This window comes from Paramisgurnus dabryanus, chromosome 5 (genome assembly GCF_030506205.2).
Source record: "Paramisgurnus dabryanus chromosome 5, PD_genome_1.1, whole genome shotgun sequence".
In the NCBI taxonomy this organism is placed as follows: domain Eukaryota; kingdom Metazoa; phylum Chordata; class Actinopteri; order Cypriniformes; family Cobitidae; genus Paramisgurnus; species Paramisgurnus dabryanus.
The window spans coordinates 29,109,592-29,133,156 of NC_133341.1; the positions used below are offsets into that span (position 1 = coordinate 29,109,592).

General features: G+C 38.2%; 1 protein-coding gene across 1 annotated transcript in view; it reads left to right on the forward strand.

Moving 5' to 3' along the window:
- Positions 1 to 462: 462 nt before the first annotated feature.
- The window catches only part of galnt9 (polypeptide N-acetylgalactosaminyltransferase 9), a 122,444-nt gene continuing 99,341 nt past the window's right edge, over positions 463 to 23,565 (forward strand). The window contains exons 1-2 of the mRNA XM_065250830.1: positions 463 to 1,322; positions 18,787 to 18,967. Coding sequence (XP_065106902.1) covers positions 1,082 to 1,322; positions 18,787 to 18,967 — 422 coding nt within the window. The 5' untranslated portion in view covers positions 463 to 1,081. The remainder of the gene's footprint in view (positions 1,323 to 18,786; positions 18,968 to 23,565) is intronic.

Consider the following 23,565-nt stretch of genomic DNA (forward strand, 5'->3'; position numbering starts at 1 on the left):
CTCTATAACGTAGCCTACAGATGTATTATTATAAAAAATAATAAGCAGTCCAATTTATTACTAATCGTTGATGCAAACAGTTCCAAGTTATAGTTCATCATCTGTTGGTTGTTTGCGGTTGCCGAGCAACGTTGCAACTTGACGCATTGATCTTGAATGTGCGGTCACTAGTTTAAGCATTTACATTAACAGCTTCAAACGCGTAAAATCAGAAATTAGAGCCGGAACTACTTACTTTAGGGTAACATTACAAAACCTTTTATACAAACTCCGCGAGTTATAATTCAATCTCAGTAAAAACTGCAGAGTGTAATCCAACCACTGTCCAAATCATCTATCATATTCCTTCCTTTCATCCCCTCAAACTGTCTGTTGAATATTCATGAGTTTGCCGACGTCACCAGAGCACTGGGCAGCTCGTGAAAAGCGCGCACCGAGGGCGGGATGATAGGGGAGGGGAAACGTGCGGGGAGCGCGAGAGGACTAGAACGCTACCGTGAAAAGCGCGAACAGGACGGGAATCGCTTGACAGCAACCGATTTTATACGTCCACCTGCTTGGGCAGCAACAGGATCGTTCATTAAATCGCGTCTCGTTTTGATGCCAGCGTGCGATGCGCCTTTAAACGGAGAGAAACGGAACTGCGTAAAGGATGCAGCACACGGACGCTCGTTATTTGCCATGCACTGACTTTTAAAATGAACCATTTGGACCGTGCACATCTCACGCGTTTCGCCTCTGCTCGCGATGCTCATTGCACACCGTGATTAAACGCGTGCTTTTCTCTCACGACGGCGGCGGCATCGTACGCGTAATCTCCGTAGGCTGCTCTGACACATCTAAACGTTTATAATGGGGGTCAACAAAAGAACCGGAGGCGGTGGGATTTAATCATTACCTCTGTACTTTTCAAATCAGCTGACTTTACCCATACGCACATCAACACAGAGCACGCGCATCTTGTAAAGCTGCGGCGCGGGGGTTGTGTGGTGCTGAACGGACAGCTCCCACCACAGCAGGGTCGCGTCTCCATTCACATGGATCAATATTAGGGGTCGGACGGTGTCGCTTTCTGGCTTTAATGGCTGTGGCACGCAAGATCAAAACTCTGCTGACGGTCAACATTTTGGTTTTCGTCGGGATCATCTTGTTCTCGGTGTACTGCAGGATCCAGGACCGATCCGAGGAGCTCGTCCAGATCGGGAGGCTGTCGGATCAGAGACTGCGAGGCAGGAATGCCAAAGTTACGAACTCTATGGACAGACAGTCCATTCTCAAAAGGCTCGAGCGACTGGAAGATGTGGTTTATAACCAGTTAAATGGTATGTTGGCTTTTATTTAAAAATTATTTGCAAACGTGCGATGCTTAACAGATCATTGTGCACTTCTTTTGCAGACTTTTGCAGTTATCATTCTAACAATAGACCTAAAAATGAAACTTCATCACATGTCAGCCCTTCATATATTTTGGTAATAAAACATGATCTTGCATGTAAAGATTGGGTGTCCCAAAGTGTCAAATCCTGCCTATCAAAATATATGAAAAGCACTCATAACTGTGAATGTATGTTGTGTTACGCATAATACATCATAAGGTTTGTTTATGTGATCAAAGTTTGATTTTTCTAATTTATTTCATGATCTTACTCAGTCAATATTGAAGATATCAAGGTTATATTTCCACAGAATTTAATATAGGATGATTTTATGTAGAAAACAGTAAATCACAAAAAAAATTGTTAGGATCAGATATCGTATCATTTAATATTTTTATCAATTCATGAGGTCAGTTTGTTTACAAGTTTGTAGCAATAAACCTAAACTCCCGTCTAACCTGCAATACAAATCTGACCTTTTCTCAGTCATGCATTGGTGCTCAATATAAAGTAATATACAGGTGGAAAAGTAAAATTCATCTTATGTATTTATACCTACAGTATACTTTATTTTGATACAGTAAGAGCAATTTTACTGTTATGATAATTCTTTTTAGATTATTCAAAATTTCCCATTTTGATATTCCCATGTCGTACTCATGGTTAAAAATATTCGTGCTACATGTTTTGAATTTGTAAATGCAACTGTTTTATCCCATTCACTTACAGTACACCCATCCTTTTCATAGTCACACAATCTGAATTCTTTAAAATATTACTGCCTCTATTATCATGTTCCTAAAATGAAACCTTTCTACTACTACAATACAGCAAAGAAACATAGTTCACCTGACGTGCAATGTTTCCCTTTAAGTAATAGTACAGATGCCTCGCTCCTTGTTTGGTTTGCTTACTGCCTCCATTGGCTCTGATTGTTATTCCTATGACCAGCACCATTTATGTATGAAGGAGGTCACTCTGTCAGATTAAATTATCCTCCTTGCAATTGGAGGAAAGCCAAAAGACACTGCTTTACAAAAAAGCCCTCTAATGCACCCTCCTGAACCAGAGGGCTTTTATTCTTCACAAGTGCCACCACATATTTCCCCTGGAGGCTTTTCACCACTCTGTCACAAATCATCTTGATGTTAAGGCTGTTGTAAGTTTTATTTCAACGCACGTTTATCCGATGCACTTACTCCACACTCGTCTAAATGGCGTGAGGCTGCTGATAATTGTATGTGATATTAAGGCTCCAGTTCCACAAATGGTGATTTCAAGCAGTTTATCAGATGTTTATTGTCCTAACAGCGAGACACGGAGGATTATACCAAGGTCCAGTTGTAGTTCTAGGGTACAGCGAGTTTTACAAGAAAGCAATAATTGTAAGGCGGTTGCTGCCAACCTCATCCCAGTAAATATGCTGTAAATGTTATTTGCTGACCATTTCATTGTCAAAGAATCGCCCGGAGAACACATAATATGTATTCAGAGACAATATTTCTGGTTTGCAAGGGCAGCTGTGTTCAAGTGCTTTAAATGAGAATCATAGTATAAAGGGAATTTGGATTTTTTTGTTATGCATTTGGCATAGCCGCTTTCATCCAAAGCAATTTACAGTGCATTCAATCTGTACATTTTTTTTATCAGTATTTGTGTTTTGTGAGATCGAACCCATGCCTTTGTGTTGCTAGAGCTTCAGGAACTAATTTCATTTACATGTGTGTATTTGGCAGATGTCTTCATCTAAAGCAACTTAAAGTGCATCCATTTCTCATCAGTATGTGTCTTCTCTGGGATTGAACCCATTGGCATTTTGCATTGCTGTACCAACTGACAGGAACACTTCCTAGTAGCACATATATTCTTAATCAATTTCTCATATAATTTACCATGCATTTATAAATGTTCTTGCCAGGTGTGTGCTAGATATGTGATGTGCAGGGGCGGTAATAAAGCAGCTAAATTCGGTTTCAGTATGGTCCCTTGATGATGAGGTTTCAGCTTCATTGTTTGCTGTATACCTGTAGTTTACATACAGTATTGATTCTCATGTAGGAACAAGTAAATCGTATTTCAACATTTTAAAGTAGAACAGAAAAACCAATATGTGTGTATACTGTAAGTGCAAATGTAACAATAATATACACTATTCCTGTATAGCTCGGTGGTAGAGCGTTGTAGTAAAGCAGGGTTTGAACCCAGTGAACACATATACTGATAAAATATATACCTTGTAATGCACTGTAAGTCGCTATGGATAAAAGCTCTGCCAAATGCATGAACATAAAGTAAACTCAATGGGTTAAACAATTAATAGAAATCGGTTAGCTGCAGTTGCTTAAATGTTTTTTAAACGCACAGCACCAACTACACATATTAGTTAGTCAGCACAAAAAAAATGCTATGGCATTTACCATTTGGACAAAATGAGCAATTCCATTTAACTTTAATAACAGATTAAGGGCCGGTCCGGGACAGTTGTTTAGAAACGCTGGATCAATGTGAAAACAGCTTTTATCTGACTGCTATTAAAAATGCAACGCTATGAGAATGTGCAATTAACCTCTTGATTAGGCAGCAGATCTACCGTAAACGTTGCTGCTAAAGTGTGCTTAATTTCTACAGCTGTAGTTGAGTTTATCTTCGCAAACACAAATGCAAACACAAACACACACATGGAGCCGATTTCAACCGGGAAAGTTATAGGAACAGAAAACTATCTATAAAAAGTAAAACCTTGCCCAGATCTTTCAGTTACAGTGTTTTGGCACTGTAAATACTGTAATGTCCACTGGTTAATGTCAGAAATATGTTTAAAATAAAACTAAGAATCACTCTATAATGTAAAACATCATTCTTGATTCCTTGTGTCTGATTGGCAAATAGTTTAATTTATGATAAAACACAGCTATGACTGCAGCACCCAACGATTCTGTATATCACCATATTTCCATTGGAAGGAAGACTTTTAGTAATTTTACTTCATGAAAGTTGCATTGATACATATTACAGTCCTTCCAGAAACAAGCAGAGTTTTTTGTGATTGTTGCGGACAAAAATCCTTGATCTTGAGGCACGTTTTCTTAAAAAAATGCAATGAAATATGTTGGATATTTTTATGCAATTTTATGCGATGAAATTGCGGGAACTTGCAAAAACTGTGGGAACTTGCAAAAACTGCGGGAACTTGCAAAAACTGTTTGCAGCTTTTTCAACTTTTCAATGATGTTCATGTCACATAATCACATCACTTCATAACGTTCCCATGGCAACAGGGGACATGGCTGCGCTTGTGTGAAGGAAATGCAACATTTTTCAACTTTCTGCTAAGATATATGTGATTTTTGCTACGAAAATGCGGATTATCATGCAAGCCCCGCATATTTTGCGCACGTAAATCTGCAATTTATGGCACGAAAGTGCAGCGTATTTGAAAAAATGCGGCACCCGCATAAAAATGCAGACTTTGGCTGAAAATTTGTTGAATCATGCGATCGCATAATCATGTTTTTCTGGAGGGACTGATATTATTTGCTTTAATATTTGTTTTGTGTGAGAACTGTTTTTTAAATGCAGTAAGGTACTTGAGACTAGTGGTGTATAACAAATAAAACCGTATTTACACTGCCTGTTTGAAGTGACTCAATTCCGAATTTTTTCCTCTCAAGTGGCACAAATCGAACATGAACCACGGACGTGAAAGCAGGAAAAGGCGCATAAAATCAGATTTTCTCTGATCGGTTTCAGACCTCATTCATATGTAATAATAAATCGGATATGAATCGGATACATGCATTCGTGTCCGCAATGTAAGCGTACAGATCCGATATTTCCATCTCAAGACGTGTCGTGTGACGCTGGCAAAAGACGTCATGTATAATTATTCTGTCTGTATCCATTGCATATTGCGTCATTTTACTTCCTGTGTGGTGTAAGCTGTTCCGGGTCAATATGGCTGCATTTACACCGGCACAAAAAAAATCATATTTAGTACTCACATCTGACCCAGATCGGATATTGCTGCACGTGTGTAAACACAAAAAACTTACTGAGATCTGTTCTGAGCCACTTCCAAATGTGGATTTTTATCGGATACATATTCGATATCCAGACCTCCGAACTGTGTCTATACGCACATATCCGAGTCAAAATAAAGAGCATTAAAGACAATTATCAGGAAGTTAAGGATCACAACAACCACAGTATTCAGGACACAACGACTTGCCCCTATTTATGAGCAACTGCAGCAAATTTTGTCCGATAAACCTACCTGCCAACCCCTCAAAATTCTCTACAGTTTTTCAGAGGAAGATGTGATGACAGAGAAAGTCAGTGGATGATAATGATCATTAACAACGCCCTTTACTTTAAATAAGTGATGATGATATTAACGTTAGATAGCTAACATTATACCCAGTTAAGCTAGCATTCTGTCTGGGCGGGAGTTTAATGTAAACATGGACATCGGATATGAGGCGTGTCTAAAGTTTGTGTAAACAGGCAGGACAAAAAATCACATGTGGTTAAAAAATCAGATCTGTGCATTAAGACATGAAGTGTAAATGCAGCCTATGTCTACTTTGATTTTTTTTTTGCCAAGTGTTTAGTGCAAATGCTGATATCAGATACCTTTCCCTTTTAAAAGATGATGGAAGCGGTTCGTCAAAAAATTGGATACAGACAACAAATCGGAATTGGGCATCAATATTTCCAGTGTAAGTTACAGCTAAGATGTTGCAGGCACTTCATGTCGTGCATTACAGTGCCCTTTAAGCCGTGACTTATTCACAATACAACACCGCCTCTCATATCTTATTGCTTACGTAAAATGCATAATTTTTACCATTTTAAAAATAACAAGCTTTTGAAAAGATAATCAACCATTCAAATATAAAATCGTTCATATTGGAGGGTCAATGAGTAGGGGAGAGCGGGGCACAACCTAATGCTTTTTTGTTTTGGCTCAATTATTCAACAAATATTTGAGTTTGATTAATTATATTTTTACACAAGCAACACACACATCTCTGCTACTAATGAACATTTGAAGTTTGTTTTTATTACTTACCATTCTTGGACAATTACACCAAACGTGACAGAAGTGCACACGTTAAAACTTACCCCATAGGTGGGGTTAATGTAACAGGCAGGGGGTTAGTTGTAACACTTGCTAAAAATTAAGTTTGCAGGCAAATATTTCAATACTATTTTGTCTATAAACTTGAATTGGATATTGTTTATATATCTGTCTATAATAGACAGGTATCCACACTGTATTCATTTATCCAGCCCTTTTCTAACAATAGTTCAATTATAAATGGATACAAATGTCTAAAAATGGGAGAAAAAGCAGCACAATTATGACAAAACATTTTTATGTGACCCAGTCTGTAAAAACCATACTACAGTTTCAAAATCAAATTCTGAGATAATGAGCATCAAACTCTGATTTTAGCCATTCGTTTCATTATGATTTCAATCTTTGACGTGACCATATTTAATCAATATTTAAGATATGAACAAAAATAAATTTGACACACGATTTTTGATAAGACAGGCACATTTATTTTGTTGGCAGCCAGCAATCATTCATGTGTAGCCTATTTAAAACAACGGCAAGAATTACGATAACGCAGTGCTTTAAGTGGCCCAAAAGAGGTGCCGGTACTCTATTTTTTATTTTTTATTTGCTGACTCGACTCCTATATTGAAGGGGTTTTATATTCAGCAGTCAACAGACGACCTTGTAAAAAATAATAAATCCTTTTATAAGTTCGTGGATTGGCTTGAGCTAGAAATATCTATTGAACATAAATAAAATGTGCAAAAGGTAGATATGTGAGTAAAATTTGGTTAAAAAGCATGGTTAAAGATAGAAAGAGCTTAATTGTTTTTTTTAAATGACACCAAGACCATGTCCATGGGTTCAAAAATATCAAAATACTGGCCATTTGAAACTAGAAAGTCATCACTTTATTTTGTCATTGTTTCCCATTTTGCGGGTGTTAAAACTCCCATGGTCGTCGTCGTTTAAATTAATTGAAATTTCGTTCACTTGTAGTTAAGCAATTAAACTAAATGTCTATTACAATTTCAAGAATGTTTTTACACTGCACATTGCCTGAGGAAATCCGAAGGTGCTTGAACCAAACTGACAGCCGTGACACAGCGGAGATTGTCACGTACCTGCAAAAGGGTATTGGATAAAGCTTGCGTCTGACCTGTAGCTGTCATTCTGGCTTGGTGGGATGTCAGGCAGCGAGTACTCTGATTCTAACCTTGTTCTTTTACTACTCAGAGTCTAAAACAAGGAGGGCATATTAAGTGTTCATTTTATTTTCATTTTAACCGACCAGCTATGGTTGCGCGTTTCACACACAAACACACACCTCTCCAGTCCAGACCACACTGACTGACAGTCAGACTCAGCGGCAAAAGCGACGCATGCGCTTTTAACTTGTAAACGCACGGGTGTATGGGTAATGTAGTCTCCGCTCTCGGTGGGAAGAATTAGGAAGCGTACATTGTGAAGGGCGCTCTGAAAAGCAGCAGCGCAGCCAAAGGATTAAATTAAACCTCTGATTTTTAAACAGATGTGCAAATGAGCGTTCCGGTACGCTAAAAGCATGTTCTGGGCGCACGGAGAGGTGGTTGTACGCTCAAGAGCTATATTTAGAAGTGGCGGTACTGAGTTTCCATATCGTGCTGAGGGGTTAGTTGTAACACAGCATTAATATTTACCCCGCTGGGTCAAAATATTTTCAAGCCCACCAAAAAAGTTGAGAGCTGCAGACATATTTCAAAACTATGCTGTGATTTAGTCAACAAGACACTGATTAATATGACATAGCATTGGTTTTGGTATCTTACACACCCAACTTAGAAATTTACTTACATGCCACCAAAACACTCGTTCATCAATAACTCTCTGGAAAAACATTATACATTTTGAATAATTTGCGGGAGATCATCTTTTGGCAGCGTGAAAAAAATACCAGAAAAACAAACGCTCAACCTTGTGCAACAATGTGAACAGTCCGTGTTACAACATACCCTGCGTTAGTTTTTGCCCCGTGCACCCCTAATATATTTATAATATAATAATATATGTGCCCAATTGTGTTCATAGTTATGCAAAAACATCAGTATGGTTATTTGGTATCTGATTTGATGGACAGAAAAGTGTTATTTGAAGTAATCATGTACATTAAATCTTTTACAAAGCCTTGCATTTTTCCTCTGCATCCTGATGCATTATTCCAGTTAATTCAATAGATTTACAGTGAAATTCTCTGGAGTCACTTTGCGTCTAGACACTGTAAGTGAGCATATTACTCTCAGTTTCCAACAATCACACGTTGAAATTTGTGACCCTGTCTGTAAAGTACAGGCTAAAGCCTCATAATGTAATCAAAGTTTTATTTCAATCATTGATTTTACATTAATTTAAATTTTTGACATGACTTTACTTAGTCAATATTAAAAATATCAAGGATATATTTTCACTGAATGTTTTTTAATGTTGTGTATGGCAAACTAGAAAAATCCTTAAAAATGTCTTTAGCTGGGTTTTCACATGCAGGGTCACATGTGATTTAAATAAGATTGATTTATGATTTATACTAAATATATAAGTGGAACCAAAGTTCTTATTCAGACTACTTTTCAGCACAGATTATTGGCATGGCTTGATTTACTGTGTCTATGTTCAAACTGTCAGTGGCAAGTGCATTTATATACAGATGTGAGTCTCATAATGTCAAGACTGTATGCCCCATCTGCCTGTAACCATAGTAATGGACATAGCTATGACAAGGTGCCACCATATGTCAAGATAAAGTATTATTTTTACAGTGGACGTATAGCGTTGTACAGCACCATGCTGTATCAAGCACTCATGATCTGTACCTTAACCTGGTGACAGAAGGTGACTGACAGACAACTAGTTGTCCAGTATGGTTTCATTAACAGAGCAGGGCTTTGCCAAAGATGCAGCTTTGAGTCCTGCAAATTTATAGGTGTGAGTTCAGTTCAATCCTGTATGAATTAAGGGTGTAGATCAAACCTTTGAGCGGGTATTCCTACACTGTCAGTGCTTTACGGTTCAAGCACATTTTGTGTCTAATGCATTCACATTGGACTCAAAGGAGACTAAATCTGCCATTCACGTCCTCAAACCACATCTTTCCTATGAATATTTATGCCGAGCTAGCATCAGATATGACATGCATGTATATTTATTCAGCCTTTGAATCACCACAGAAAGGAGTGTCTTTATCCTGGAATTCATAAAGCTGAGTATTTTTTCTTTTTAAATCTTGTTACATAATTCAAAGCAATTCAAAGTGAAGTGCATCAAGCATGAATGCTCTGAGAGCACTTTACAGGAGACTTGACTGGCAGTATGGTGAATTTAGTCAGTATTGCGTAATGCTGTCATAACCTGGAACGGCACAAACGGACACAAAGTGGATTAAACCATATACAGTAGGTCAGGTTAGATCAGGAGTGGGGAACCCTGGGTCCTGAAGGGGCAACTGTCCTGCGGAGTTTAGTTCCAACCCTAATCAGACACACCTGAATTTAATTTCCAAGTAGACGTTAATTTTATTTTTCAGGTGTGTTTAATTAGGGTTGGAACTAAACTCTGCAGGACAGTGGCCCTCCAGGACCAGGGTTCCCCACCCCTGGGTAAGACGCTGCCAGGTCATAACCTGCATCACTTGCTTAATATGTTCAAAGGACACCGGTGTTGCATCTTTTTATACCATGGAAATGACAAAAAAAGTAAAAATATGTTGTTTCAATTAAAGCAACACTATGTAGTTTTTTTACCTTTAAATAATGTCTCTAAAATTATTTCAGTGATAGAACAACTTTTAACTGGACAAATTGTACTGTTGCTGCAACCTGAGCAGCCTCCTAGCTGCTACAAGCACACTCTGAAAGTGGCGGTGGAGGGTAGAGCACACAGCCCCGCCCCTCCCCCTGCCTGCAGAAGAGTGTCTGATAACGGGCATTGTTGCGCTTTTCAACCCCATGGGGGAGCTGTAAGTCATTTTTACATGGAAACTACATAGTGTTGCTTTAACTGTTTAACCCATATTTAATTATTAGAAAATAATAAGGAACAAAATATAAAAGTTTGGTTACTCTAAAGGGGATCGCACACCTGCCGCGCCGCGCCGTTCTAAAAAAATCGGACACATTGTTTTCTATGAGTATACGCACACCGACGCCGCCAGGTGGCGCCTGTCCACGCCGCCCAGCTGTGACTCAGGAAGTTGCTCAAATCCCTGTCGCGCCACACAGCGCCAATCACATAGATTAAGATTAAATAACATCATATTTGTCCCAAATCATTAACGATTAACATTGGCTGCTAACGTATATTTTGCATTTTGAAGTAGACGCCATCTGACAAAGCTCACGCTAGTTAATGTGCACTTCCGGTTTACAATACCTCTGAGTTGTCCTAGACGCGACTCGACATGCGCGGCCGGTGTGCGATCCCCTTAACATCTCAAATGTTTCTCAAAGACAGCAGTTAGATTAAATGGAGATTAAATTCAACTGATAGTTCATCCCAAAATAAAATTAGCCCATATTTTACCTCAAGCCGTCCTACTATAGTGGATATAACTTTCTTCTTTCAACCAAACACAGTCGGAGTTAAATAAAAAAAATTCTTGTCTCTTTTCAGTTTTATAATGGCATTGGATAGTGCCCCATTTTTTAAAGCTCCTAAAAAGCAAATCCATCCACCAACGTCTTCCAAACTGAAGCGATGGATTTTTGAAACTGTCCTCGACCTCATAGGTTGTTTGTGCAAGCACCATATTACGACGTAAAGTGACATATTAGGGGTTAGTGTCCTATAGCGGCGGTAGCTTATACAACCTGTTGTTACCTTTTAAAAGGTTTTTGCATTATACATCAGATAAGACACATTTAATTTTATGAATTTGTAAATGTAGAAATGATCTCATAAACATTTACGGTTTTAAAGATATTTTGGAGCATCTAACCTCACCCTTACCTTAAACCCAACCACTTCATAAACACAACGCACAAATAAAAGTACAGTCACAGGTATATATTGCATAAAACAGTATAAAAGTATTACAAGCCATTTGCATTGCAAACCTTGCGAACTGAAGCCCATTCAAACATAAACCAGCATGACGTTGTCGCCCACAAGAGCCAATAGCTCTTCACATTCTTAGCTGATGTAATGATGCAATCAGTCACGAGACACATGAGAGCCACTGCCTTTTCACAAGATGTCGTATCATCGTTGCTTCTGGCGGCAGTTTTTTCAGTGTGCGTCCGGATCTGATACTTACAGCGGATTGTCATCACTTTTGCATCTTTTTTTTTTTTTTTAAATAAATGGATCGTTTGACCTCAGTACGTTTTGCCATTGTGTCACACGTAGCAACGGGGTCAACCCCGCCTCCTCACTAAGATAAATTTTTTTGTCTTTTCCTAACTCAGAGTTGCTCTCAGATCAGTCCCAAATCGCTCTTAAGCTAAGACTCCTAAGTAAAAGTTTTTAACCTAAATTAAGAGTTTTCTGAGAGGACTCTTAGAATCTTTAAGAATACAGGCCCTGGATATTATCTAATACAACTCTGACTGTGTTCGTCTGAAAGTCAGATACACCTAGGATGTCTTAAGGGTGAGTGAAATATGGGCTAATTTTCATTTTCGGGTGAACTATCCCTTAAAGACATTTTCAGAAACATGCCGTTTCTCCTAAAGATTTTGATTAATTAAAACTTCTTAATTAGTTACTTCAATTAAAACATATTTAATAACTTCATTTAGCCTAGTGAGCTATGAAAGAGAAACATCTGAGCAATACGTCTCCTCTGGGTTATGCTGTAATCTGTATCCTGGCATTCAGGACTGTGTCGTAGTTTTTATTGTCAGTAAAGTATTGATTGAACTAAATGTGAATTTAGAGCTATATGTCAGGAAATTCATCGCACCACATGTTCATAAAAAAACTTTCCTCAAAGACAGACCGGCCAGTAGCCTGTTAATATAATAAATCTGGAAATGCCAGTCTATTACACTGAGAAAGGGGTACTGGGCCGCTCTTATCAAAAGTAGGGAGGATTTAAGACACATCCTTGACATTTATATTAAATAAAAAAGCTAGCTTCAAAAATATATTCAACCTACTTTAAGATTGTTAGCTAATCAAGCAAAATCATTCCACCATTAACATGCGAAAAACAACCCGGTTTAAAAGTATTCAAATTTCTGCAGTTTTCCATGGAATTTGACTACTTTTAAACCGGGTTGTTTTTCGCATGTTAATGGTGGAATGATTTTGCTTGATTAGCTGACAATCTTAAAGTAGGTTGAATATATTTTTGAAGCTAGTGTCAATGGACAAGTATTTGGCCCAGTGTTGATTGGCCATTTGGCTGGTTTTGTTACTTCAGCAACTGCTTTTCAGTTTCTAGACTTCACATTTATTTCATTAATAAATTTGAAACATGCAGATCATCATTTTGTAGTTTGTTTTTTATTTAGATGATGTAATAAAGACAGACACAGATATTCTAAGTAGGAAAATAGCATAATAAAAAATAGATCCTCTAACTTACAGTATTTCTATCAGCTCACTTCAGTGCTGTTTAAAATCTGTTTCTCTTTATAGCCCTCAAAGCATATTATTACCTATGCACACACACATATGCACACATATTTACAAAGATTAGCGTTTCTGAACGGCACCTTTGTAAAATTTATTAGCAGCCAAGAGAAAATTTGAGGAAATGAGACACTTGGTCAGTTTAGATTTCGGAAACCCTTTCATTTGCAAATAGTCAGATCTAAAACTTTTTTTCACTTCAAAAATTGGGTCAATTTTTTTCAAATTAAGATTTATACAGTAAATAAATAAATAAATAAGCTTTCCATGTATGTATGGTTTAGGATAGGACAATATTTAGCTGAGATACAACTACTTAAAAATCTGGAATCTTGGGGGGGACAAAAAATCTAAATATTGAGAAAATTGTCTTTAAAGTTGTCCAATTGAAGTCCTTAGCAACTGTATCCACTCACAAAAATAAAGTTTTAATATATTTACGGTAGGAAATGTATAAAATATCTCCATGGCACATGATATTTACATAATATATTAATAATTTTCGGCATAAAAAGATAATTTTAACCCATACAATGTTATTTGCCTATTGCTACAAATATGACGTGTCGTCAAATCACCAGAAGAAAAATACACATCTACATAATTGTGAACGTTCTAAATGGGGGCGGGTCTTGAGGCGAGATGATTGACAGTAGATGATAACATTCTTTGATTGACAGCTGCACAGGATGAGCTAACGTTAGCTTGCTTTGCTCGTGTTCATAACGAGGGGCAACCTTCCGATCGCTTTAATGAAGCCAATACGGAAGTGACTTAAACTGCAATCCATCGACTGGCCGCTTGAGGCTGGCTCCAAAAGGGAGTCAATTCCCATAGACTCCATGTTAAAAATGCCCAACTTTACAGTAGAAAATAATATGTTTACAGCCTGGTACAAAAAGTGCTTTTGGTCTATATAGCTAATTTTGCCCTTCATGACAACTGTGAGGGGGGTGAATTTTTTTTGTAACTCATCCGTTAAAATTATATTAAGCCTTAAACATCTGCATAATTAAGGGCGTGCCCGCTTGAGTGACGGTTGAACAGCCACTGCTGTCACTAGACTCGCGCTAGGCGGGGGTGGTTTCACCTCAGCTTCACCCATGTCCCGCCTCTTTACCCATTTTCGGTTTTCCGCAAGTGATTCGCGGTGACGCGCGGCCAAGATGGCGTCGGCAGGCAACGCCTACTTTAAGCTTCAAAAGCGATCTTCACAAGCCAATGGGTGACGTCATGGACACTACGTCCATATTTTTTTACGGTCTAAAGTTCATAATAACAACAACATGATAATACATTTCTACACAGTATGTTTACTGTAGTTACACAAAACAATTTTAATTGAGTCCATCAAAGACCGTTGTGAAAATTCACTTCAACACACTATCAATCTTAGTTATCGAAATCGTGCAAAATTTATTTTTCTTCTCATGTAAAATGCAAAATGTAAATCAATTACCCCTGATAACAGGCTAAAATGTCTAGGGTTCAATTCCGCTTTAAAGGTCACGTTCTTCCTGATCCCATTTTTTTAGTGAGTGTGTAATTTTGCTGTTAGAGCATAAATAATACTTGCAAAAGGATAAAGCTCAAAGTTCACTGCCAGGCGATATATTTTCTTTAACAGAAGTCCCCTTTCAAAGCCTACAGCGAACGGCCGATTTCGACTACAGGCTGTATTTAACTTCCTGGTTGAATGACCTCAATAAAACAGTTTTTGACTAAACTCCGCCCACAGGAATACGTCAGTCGCCAGCTTTGGCTCAAACGGCTCTGCTAAGCTAAGCTGCTGTCGAATCACAACACACTAAACAAACTACACAATCAGAACTCGTTATGTATTTCTGAAGAAAGGACTTCATAGAACAAGAAAGACATCAGTTTTTAGGAGAGTCAAAACAGAGATATAGAGATAAGTAAATTGTGTGAAAAATACCACGTTTTTTTACACATGAAACATGAACAAATGTTATATTGTGCACTGTAAACACAATCAAAGCTTAAAAAAACAAAACAAAAAAAAACAGGAAGAACACGACCTTTAAATTGGTTTTTAAATCCCAAATGATCAGTGTTGTTTCAGGTTCTTGAAACACACCGTGTGTCGGTGAGAGCAACTTTTCACACCGTGCATATTCATATGTGTGCTTGTGATGGATGTTTCTCTGCAACATGTTGTGTGTTGTATTTGCAGGAATCTGCATGAAGTCTATGATATGCAGTTTCTCTCTGCCATAGACAGCTGGCTCGCAGGGATTAGTGTCAAAATGCCAGGCTGCAGTGTAATAGAATTCTCTCAAAACAGCCCACAGAGGCAGCCAGCGAGACAATGGCAATAACAATGACAGAGAAAGAGACGCAAAGCCTCAGACGGTCGCAGAGAGACACATTACCATTACAGCTCTGGCTTGTGAGAACACCTCATGATCCAGAAAACTGGCTTTAGGGACACGTCAGCGCGCTGGGAGAAGAGCTACAGGCCTGAAATTCCTGGAAAAAAAAAACAAGATTAGCTCAGACGGAGAACTTTTTTTGGAAATCTCAGTTGTTATTCATTGAATTATCAGTAACATTTTAGATGTGTCTTTCAAAATTATGAGGAATATACACACGAGTCAATGGTTGATATACCGTAAGAGCTATAATACGATGTGGATGCTGTAGCAGAATGAATTTGTTCATGTTAAAATATGATTTTTGGTTGGGGACAGATCCAGTGGCAGCTTGTGACTGCTCATCCGAGGGGCGCTAATTCAAAATAAGTGTTTGGAGAGTCATGTGTGTGGTTCCCTTTTCCAAAATATGTGTTCTGCGTGTCGAGCGATCCTGTGTGCATCACGTGTTTTGTCAAAATAAGTGCCTGCTGCACACACGTCAAAACCATTTATGATAAAAGAGACGCTCGCGTTCACAAAATACACGCAAGACACTCCCTTAAAAGTAAACTTTGATTACGCATGAGATTATGCGAGTATCTGGCAAACGCAAACGTCTCTTTTTCATAAACCCTTTAGATGCATCTGCAGCAGGCACTCATTTTGACAAGACACGTGATGCACATAGGTTCACTCGATGCACCGAACACATATTTGAAATAAGGAACCACACATGATGGGCTACATACATGTTGTGACGAACTTCGCATTGGGCGCCCTCGAAAAAAGAAGTCATCGTCCACCACTGGACAGATCTCAGTTTAAGACATTTCGAAATTTAGATGTGCAATTATAAAAATAAAGGTGCTTAACAGCCGTAGAAGAATAATTTTGGTTCCCCAAAGAACCATTTAGTCTTTTACCATTAAGATTTTTAGAAGAACCATTTATTTCTTACCTTTTTATATTCTAAAGAACCTTTATAGCTACAAAGAACCATTGGTGAAACTGAAAGGTTTTCCAGATGTTAAAGGTTCTTTATGGAACCATAAAGCCAGAAATGGTCACCCTTATTTTTAAGAGTATGCAAGACTTCTGCTCGGGCCGGAGGCACCAGCTGGGCGTACACTTGGTCGTAAGATTGGTCATTCTGATTGGTTGAAACGCGTTCTAAGCCCTGATAAAATACCCCGGTAAGCCCACGGTTCAGACCGCATTACATAAGTATCACTGCGCCACTGTTGCTGCGTACTGATTTATGAAAATAAACACCACAGTCTTTAATCATATTTTTTATTTTTATACAATTGCACAATTATGGCAATATCCAGATACATGTCGATAAATATTGTTGAATCATCTAATCACTAAAGAGAAAACGCTTCCTGAGGAGTTTCTACCTCAAATTCATATTTCTGCTATCCACTGGGTGGCGATCTTACCCAACTTAAACACTGACGCATTCACTCAACACTACAAAAAATCTGAGAGGTGATAAGAGAACAAATGAAGGTAGGATGAAACTTTTTGTTGTTGTTGTTGTTTGAAAGCGGATGGTCTGTTCTTTCATTTGATATTTTATGTTAATTTAAAGAAGATAATTTTTCTGCAAGGCATTAAACTAAAACTGGGTGACAACTTAAAAAAAAAACGCTGATGGGGAAAGAGTTCAGCATGCTTCCAAGCATATTTGATGATCACTTCAACAGTTGCACGATATAAATGTTAATGTATAAATTAGATGAATGTTGTTTTTTTGCAGCCACACTTGATTCTGAGGAATTACTTTGTTTGGCGGAAGAGTAATATTTGTACTAATATAATTACAACTTATTTGTGTTTTATTTTATAAAATCCCACTAACGTTATGCATATGAAGTAACCGTTTTATAAAAGCAATAACCCCCGCGAAGCAGTGGGGTTATAATGCATTTTATAACTGCTAAGGGGGTTTTAGGCACTCCGCTTCACGTCATGCCTAACAACGCCCCTTAGCTGTTATAAAATAAACTGGTAACCCACTGCTTCTTGGGGCTTATTGCTTTATTACATCCTACGTAGAAGTTGCACCATCTAGTCATAGCGCACGTCTAAGACTAAACTATTTTAAGTCCGGTCAAGGGTAAGCGTAATTATAAAGTTTTTTTCTATGGCGAAAAATAGAAATAATGAAATTGACAAGACATTGACGCGTTTGATTCACACAGGATATGCGAGCAGTGAGCTTTCATGCATGACAGAGTGAGAGATGGCACCAATAAATTCTTATACTTAGATATTAAGAACATACAGAGCTTATTAACTTACAGACCTTTGTCTAATTTCATTTTTATTCAGTCAAACTGTTAAAATTACTCAGCAAATTATTACCTTTTGTGCAAATGGGAAAGGCTTTCGTTTAGTTACTGCATCCTGAGGGAAAGGCGTCTCAACTATCACTGCAGTTAAATGCATACGCAAGGACGTGCATCGTCTACAAAGAGCGTAGCTGCGTCTGCATGTAGTTTCAGATGATGCAACAGGCGTAAATCTTTTTCACAAAGCCAGACATAGCTAAGCTCAACGTAGGGCTCACATCCAACCTTTTTACATCCAGCTGGTGCAAACGGCCCCTGAAGACAAGGGTTATCCCTTTGAATTCCACTGACTATGTCTAGAAGAAATGTTTTAATGTTATTATATTAATTTAACACCATTGACACAATTTATAAAAAGACAGAAGATAATAAATGAATATATTAAAATATATTTCTCCTTTCATTTTAAAACATGTTTAACATTTAATACTTTTGTTATTCAAGGCTTTAAAATTAGCGTCCTTGTACCATACACTTGAAACCGGATGGAACTATTTATGTAGCTGTTAATAATTCAGCAAAACATACCATTTTACTCTTTTAAATGTCAGAATGAAACAGCATTTTTAATAGTCCTGTTACCCATGTTTTATCATTTTTCAAAGAGCACTATGAAGTTTTGCTTTCAAATAAGATGTCAATTATTCAGACCAAAAATGTATTTGGTTTAGGAATTCAATAGAAAGACGAAAAACCCTGATTAAGTTCATCTGTCTGGCACTCACTATCGAATTGAAATTCTTAGATATAATGAGTTTAGTTTGAGTTCAAATTTTTTAGTATCAGAGCATGGGTTTGGGGTCCTTTAAACACAGTCACTTTCCACCTTGTTCCCCAGGGAAGGCTGTAAGAATGAGATGTCAAAATATGAAGATGGTGCCTTGGTGTTTTCAATTATCACCTTTGAAACCAGTGGGTACTCCCACGGTAATGAACACATTATTGGATATGCTGACATTTTTCGTGTTAACTGAGGTCCAAATGGCTTTTTCCCCAATGTGCTGCAGGTCTAGCAAAGCCCATGGGTCTGGTAGAAGGTCCTGGAGGTCTGGGACAAGGCGGTGCAGCGGCCACATTAGGTGAGGACAGCCGGGAGAGCGAAGGAAGGTATGAGGAATACGGCTACAACGCCCAACTCAGTGACCGCATCTCCCTAGACAGGAACATTCCAGACTACAGGCCAAAAAAGTGAGTATGCTGTGACTCAAACACACATGCCTTTGAAGGTTGAGATATTAATAGACGTAGCGGCCGGCAAGCAGCAGTGTGCGCAAAAAAGACCTTTCAGTGATTTTTATTAAAGTCCTTATGTGGTGAAAAGCACATTTCATTTTTTATGTTGTTTTGTGTCTGTGTTGTATTTTTAAATATGATAGTTCACCCAAAAAATAGTTCAACCAAACCAATGATGAGCCCCATTAACCTTTAAAGGACAAGTTCGGTATTTTAGACTTAAAGCCCTGTTTTCAGATTGTTTATGATGAAATAGAACGGTTTAGACAGAAATTTCGACATTTTCGGCTGCCCTGAGAATTTTCGCGTGTTTGTGTTTCAGCTCAGACCTCTACAATGGGTTTAATGGTGCACTAGAACAATCCTTCCTAAAATGCATTAAACTTTCGTTTACAAAGACGTGGAACTCACCGAGTGGTCAGGGGTGTTCACTGGTATGCTCACACAAAAATCGCTCCAAAAGACGCATTCCAACAGGTTTTATCGTAGTTTTTACCAACTCCATTGACATGTATTAGATGTGCTGTGAGGTACGGTATTACTCCGCGCCGGGAACTTTGTTTCTATTCTTGCAATTGGCAAAGGCGGATTAGCGCCACCACCTGGGCTGGAGTGTTTATTATTCAAGCTCTAAGCGGAAGAATGTACGGGTGTGAGGCGTTTGGGAAAATAGGTCCACAAGTTAACAACGAATGCTAAAACAGCTGTTGGAAAGCATCTTTTGCAGCGATTTTTGTGTGAGCATATCAGTGAACACCCCTGACCACTCGGTGAGTTTCACGTCTTTGTAAACGAAAGTTTAATGCATTTTAGGAAGGATTGTTCTAGTGCACCATTAAACCCATTGTAGAGGTCTGAGCTGAAACACAAACACGCGAAAATTCTCAGGACAGCCGCAAATGTCGAAATTTCAGTCAAAACCGTTCTATTTCACCATAAACAATCTGAAAACAGGCCTTTAAGTCTAAAATACCGAACTTGTCCTTTAAAGATGGTTTCAGCAGTAACAACATAAACAAGCGGCTGTCGTGGTCCGCACGTAATTTCCGGTAAACTCTCACTTATTTATATAACAAGCAAAAAAAAAACCAGATAGATTTCCTATAGGAAACCAAAACATTTGTTTTTTTCGACGAGGCATTTGTTCAAAAGATCAGTTTAGCAACTAGTCAGACCATTAAAAAAAATCGAAACCAGAAGTAAAGTTCGGATCCAGATGTGTATCGCGTCAGCGCACGTGAATCCGATGAAACCGTCTATAGTATAAATAAATAAGTATGGAAGTGAATGGGGCTCATGATCAGTTTGGCTACAAACATTCCTCAAAATATCTTCCTTCGTGTTTAAAAAAAACAAGTTTATACAGGTTTGTAACAACATGAGGGTGAGTAAATTTCCACCATTTTATGGTGACAAATTCATCAGTCAACACCTCTGCCAGTATTTTTTCCTTAAAGCTGCAGGTTACCAAATGCAGACAAAAAATGTGGTTTGAAACCGCACCTGTTTACTACATCACAAGCTTGTTGTTACCAGTCTCATCAACGTGTTGACCGTAAGGATCAGGTTGTCTGAGCTAGTTTAACAGAGTGGAGGTGGGGCATAATTTGCATATTCATGTATCCACGCATACTAAATGAAGCAAGTGTATAGTGTTACATTCTAGCTATTTTAAGGCATGAAGTATTTTTTTTACATTCAAATATGTTATTTTGATTATCAAAGGTGAGTTTTAAAGGAAGACTTTAAATAGTTCATGCAATGATCATGTTGGCATAGATATGTCATGAGCAGACTTGAATAATATAATTTTTTTACAAACAATCATGATGTCTAGTTTCACTTCTGCCTGTACTATTTTGCAATGGTCTGAGGTAGAGAAATGTGACGAATGTGACTTTGATATATGCTGCGCTTGGCTCTGAAAGCCACGGCCCTTTAAAACCCAAATCACTGCAGGGTAGCTTTTCACAACGAGATCATACAAAGGGAACGGGTTTATAAATAGCCCAGTGGCTGAATCATTTCCCTCGTTTTAACATCGCAAACCCTTCAGGGGAAACCTGCATTTAGAGAGTCAATAGCTATAGTGAAGAAAAACATTGTGTTAGACAAAGGAAACATCACAGTGGAGGAAAAATATCCCTTTCCCACTAGGACAGCGTGTTAATGGACGGAATGTTAATAATGCAGTAACAGTCCAGGAGTGTATTATATGGGGAAAAGACTCAAATAAAAGTACTGAAATATTAACGGTCATTAATAGTGAGTTACTGTATTTAAAACATGACCCAAAGTACACACCCAGTCATCGAGACCGAATAATATGATCTCACGCGAATTTGCGCGTATTTTACGAGTTGGCTAGTTTACACAAAGTGAATTGTACAACAATGTATGATTATCATAAAAAACAATAATAAAACCCCAACGTCACAGGGGTGAAAGCAAATCGTACAAAAATGTAAGAATGTGGTCGAACAAATTAAAGTTACACTGTGTAGATGTTTAACGTCATCTGGTAATACCGATTGTAAATTTCAACTAATGGCGCAGTCCACAGCTCACCCTCCCTTTTAAAAACGCAACAGGACAAACATCGTCATCGTCTGAAACAACGTAGTGACAAAACGTGCACTACAAAGCAGTTTGTCTATTAAGGGCTACTGTACAAACATGGAGGTGCGAAATGGCGACTTCCATGTAAGAGGACCCGCGGTTTATGTAGATAAAAACGGCTCATTCTAAGGTAATTAAAAAATACAGTTTATTTTGTAATGTCTTTATGCACCACTGATAATGTAGTTATGTATATTATTGCATTTCTCTGAAGAGATTTTTATAAAAGTTACACAATGCACCTTTAAAGGCGCAGTGTGTACGTTTTAGAAGTATCTGATGACAGAAATCAATATATAAAATACATAACTATATTATCAGGGGTTACATAACAAACTGTTATGTATTTATTATCAATAGTCGCCATTTTGTGCTGCCATGGATCTACAGAAGCCCTAAATGGACAAACTCCTCTACAGAGCGCGTTTTGGCACTACTGTTATTTTGTTTTAGATGACAACATGTTTCTCGTGTGGTGGCTACCGTAGCTTCTCAATGCGTTTCGGTGAACAGTGGACTGAGCATTTGGTTGCAAATCACAATCTTACTGCTAGATGCTGCTAAATCTACACACTGCACCTATAATACAAATTAGCCACCTTGTTAAATACATATGAATTGCCATGAGATTGTACTGTATATACAGTAGGCTTTACATACAGTAGCATTATTTACATCTATGTGAAACACAAGGAAACACAGGTTAAGAACAGAACAGAAACATTGTTTTCTCCTCCAGCTTTTTTTGTGGTGGGTCCTTTTTGTTTCTGTACCGATTGTTTTTTGGTGAAAGCTGCAAAAACGTAGCTAAAATGTGTATTTCTGGAAATGCCTAAGACTGAATAAGCTGTGATTCAAAAGGGTTCTGGTGGGTTTGTATCTCATTTAGCCTGGTAGGATGGAGGTTGAATTGCAAATCCTTGTAATTGCCATTCTGTCTTAGTTCAAGCTGTGCATAAATCACGATTCATTGTTTGTGTGTGTGTGTGTGTGTGTGTGTGTGTGTGTGTGTGTGTGTGTGTGTGTGTGTGTGTGTGTGTGTGTGTGTGTGTGTGTGTGTGTGTGTGTGTGTGTGTGTGTGTGTGTGTCTTGGCAATAATGCTTCCTGCTTGTGTCTCTGATAAACACAATCATTCATGCTCCTGTACACAAACATGTGTTACCAAAGATATCTCTATTTGACTTTCATATTCCAAGCCGTATAAAATCCGGCCCTTGCAATGCACAAGGGATAGTTTCCATTATTGTGATAGTGATTGTAATGATATAACGTTTGTAACTGTCACTGTGAATATCACTGTGATTCGCATTTTTAACATGTATAGAACATATTCAGATGGGATTGACTCCCTTTAGCCCGTCGATAAATTTGCAGTTTAAGTCACCTTCATGTTGGCTTCCTGATGGAGATTGGAAGGTGCCCCAGCTGTCACTGGGGTACACATGTACTTTTTTAAAAAGTACACCTTTGCACCTAAAGTGTTTCTCGAAGATACAAATTGGTACCAAATACATATCTCTATCTAATGGCGCTTTGCCATTGCATAGTACCCCATGGTTTGGTTTGGGTCAGGTCGGGTCACCTCACCTCACTTTGGCTTGGTTAGCTTTTCTATCGAGTGTATAGGCGTGTCGTTATATTTGCCCTGCCTACTACTGTGACATCATACGCACAACCGGCGCAACGTCATAGAATGTCTCTGAACAGGTTCACGCCCACGTTTGGGGGAAAACAAACTAGACCTCCCATTGACTTCCATACAAAATAGCGGAATAAAGCACCCGGCAGGCGTAAATAACTTAAGAAATCACTCAGATTAAACATGTTCAGTAATTATTTCTCCACCCTGCCTGCCATAGAGTGCGAAAGATACATTAACACATTTAATTTGGTCATTATAAAAACATGTCTCTTTCGTTCTCACAGCGTCAAA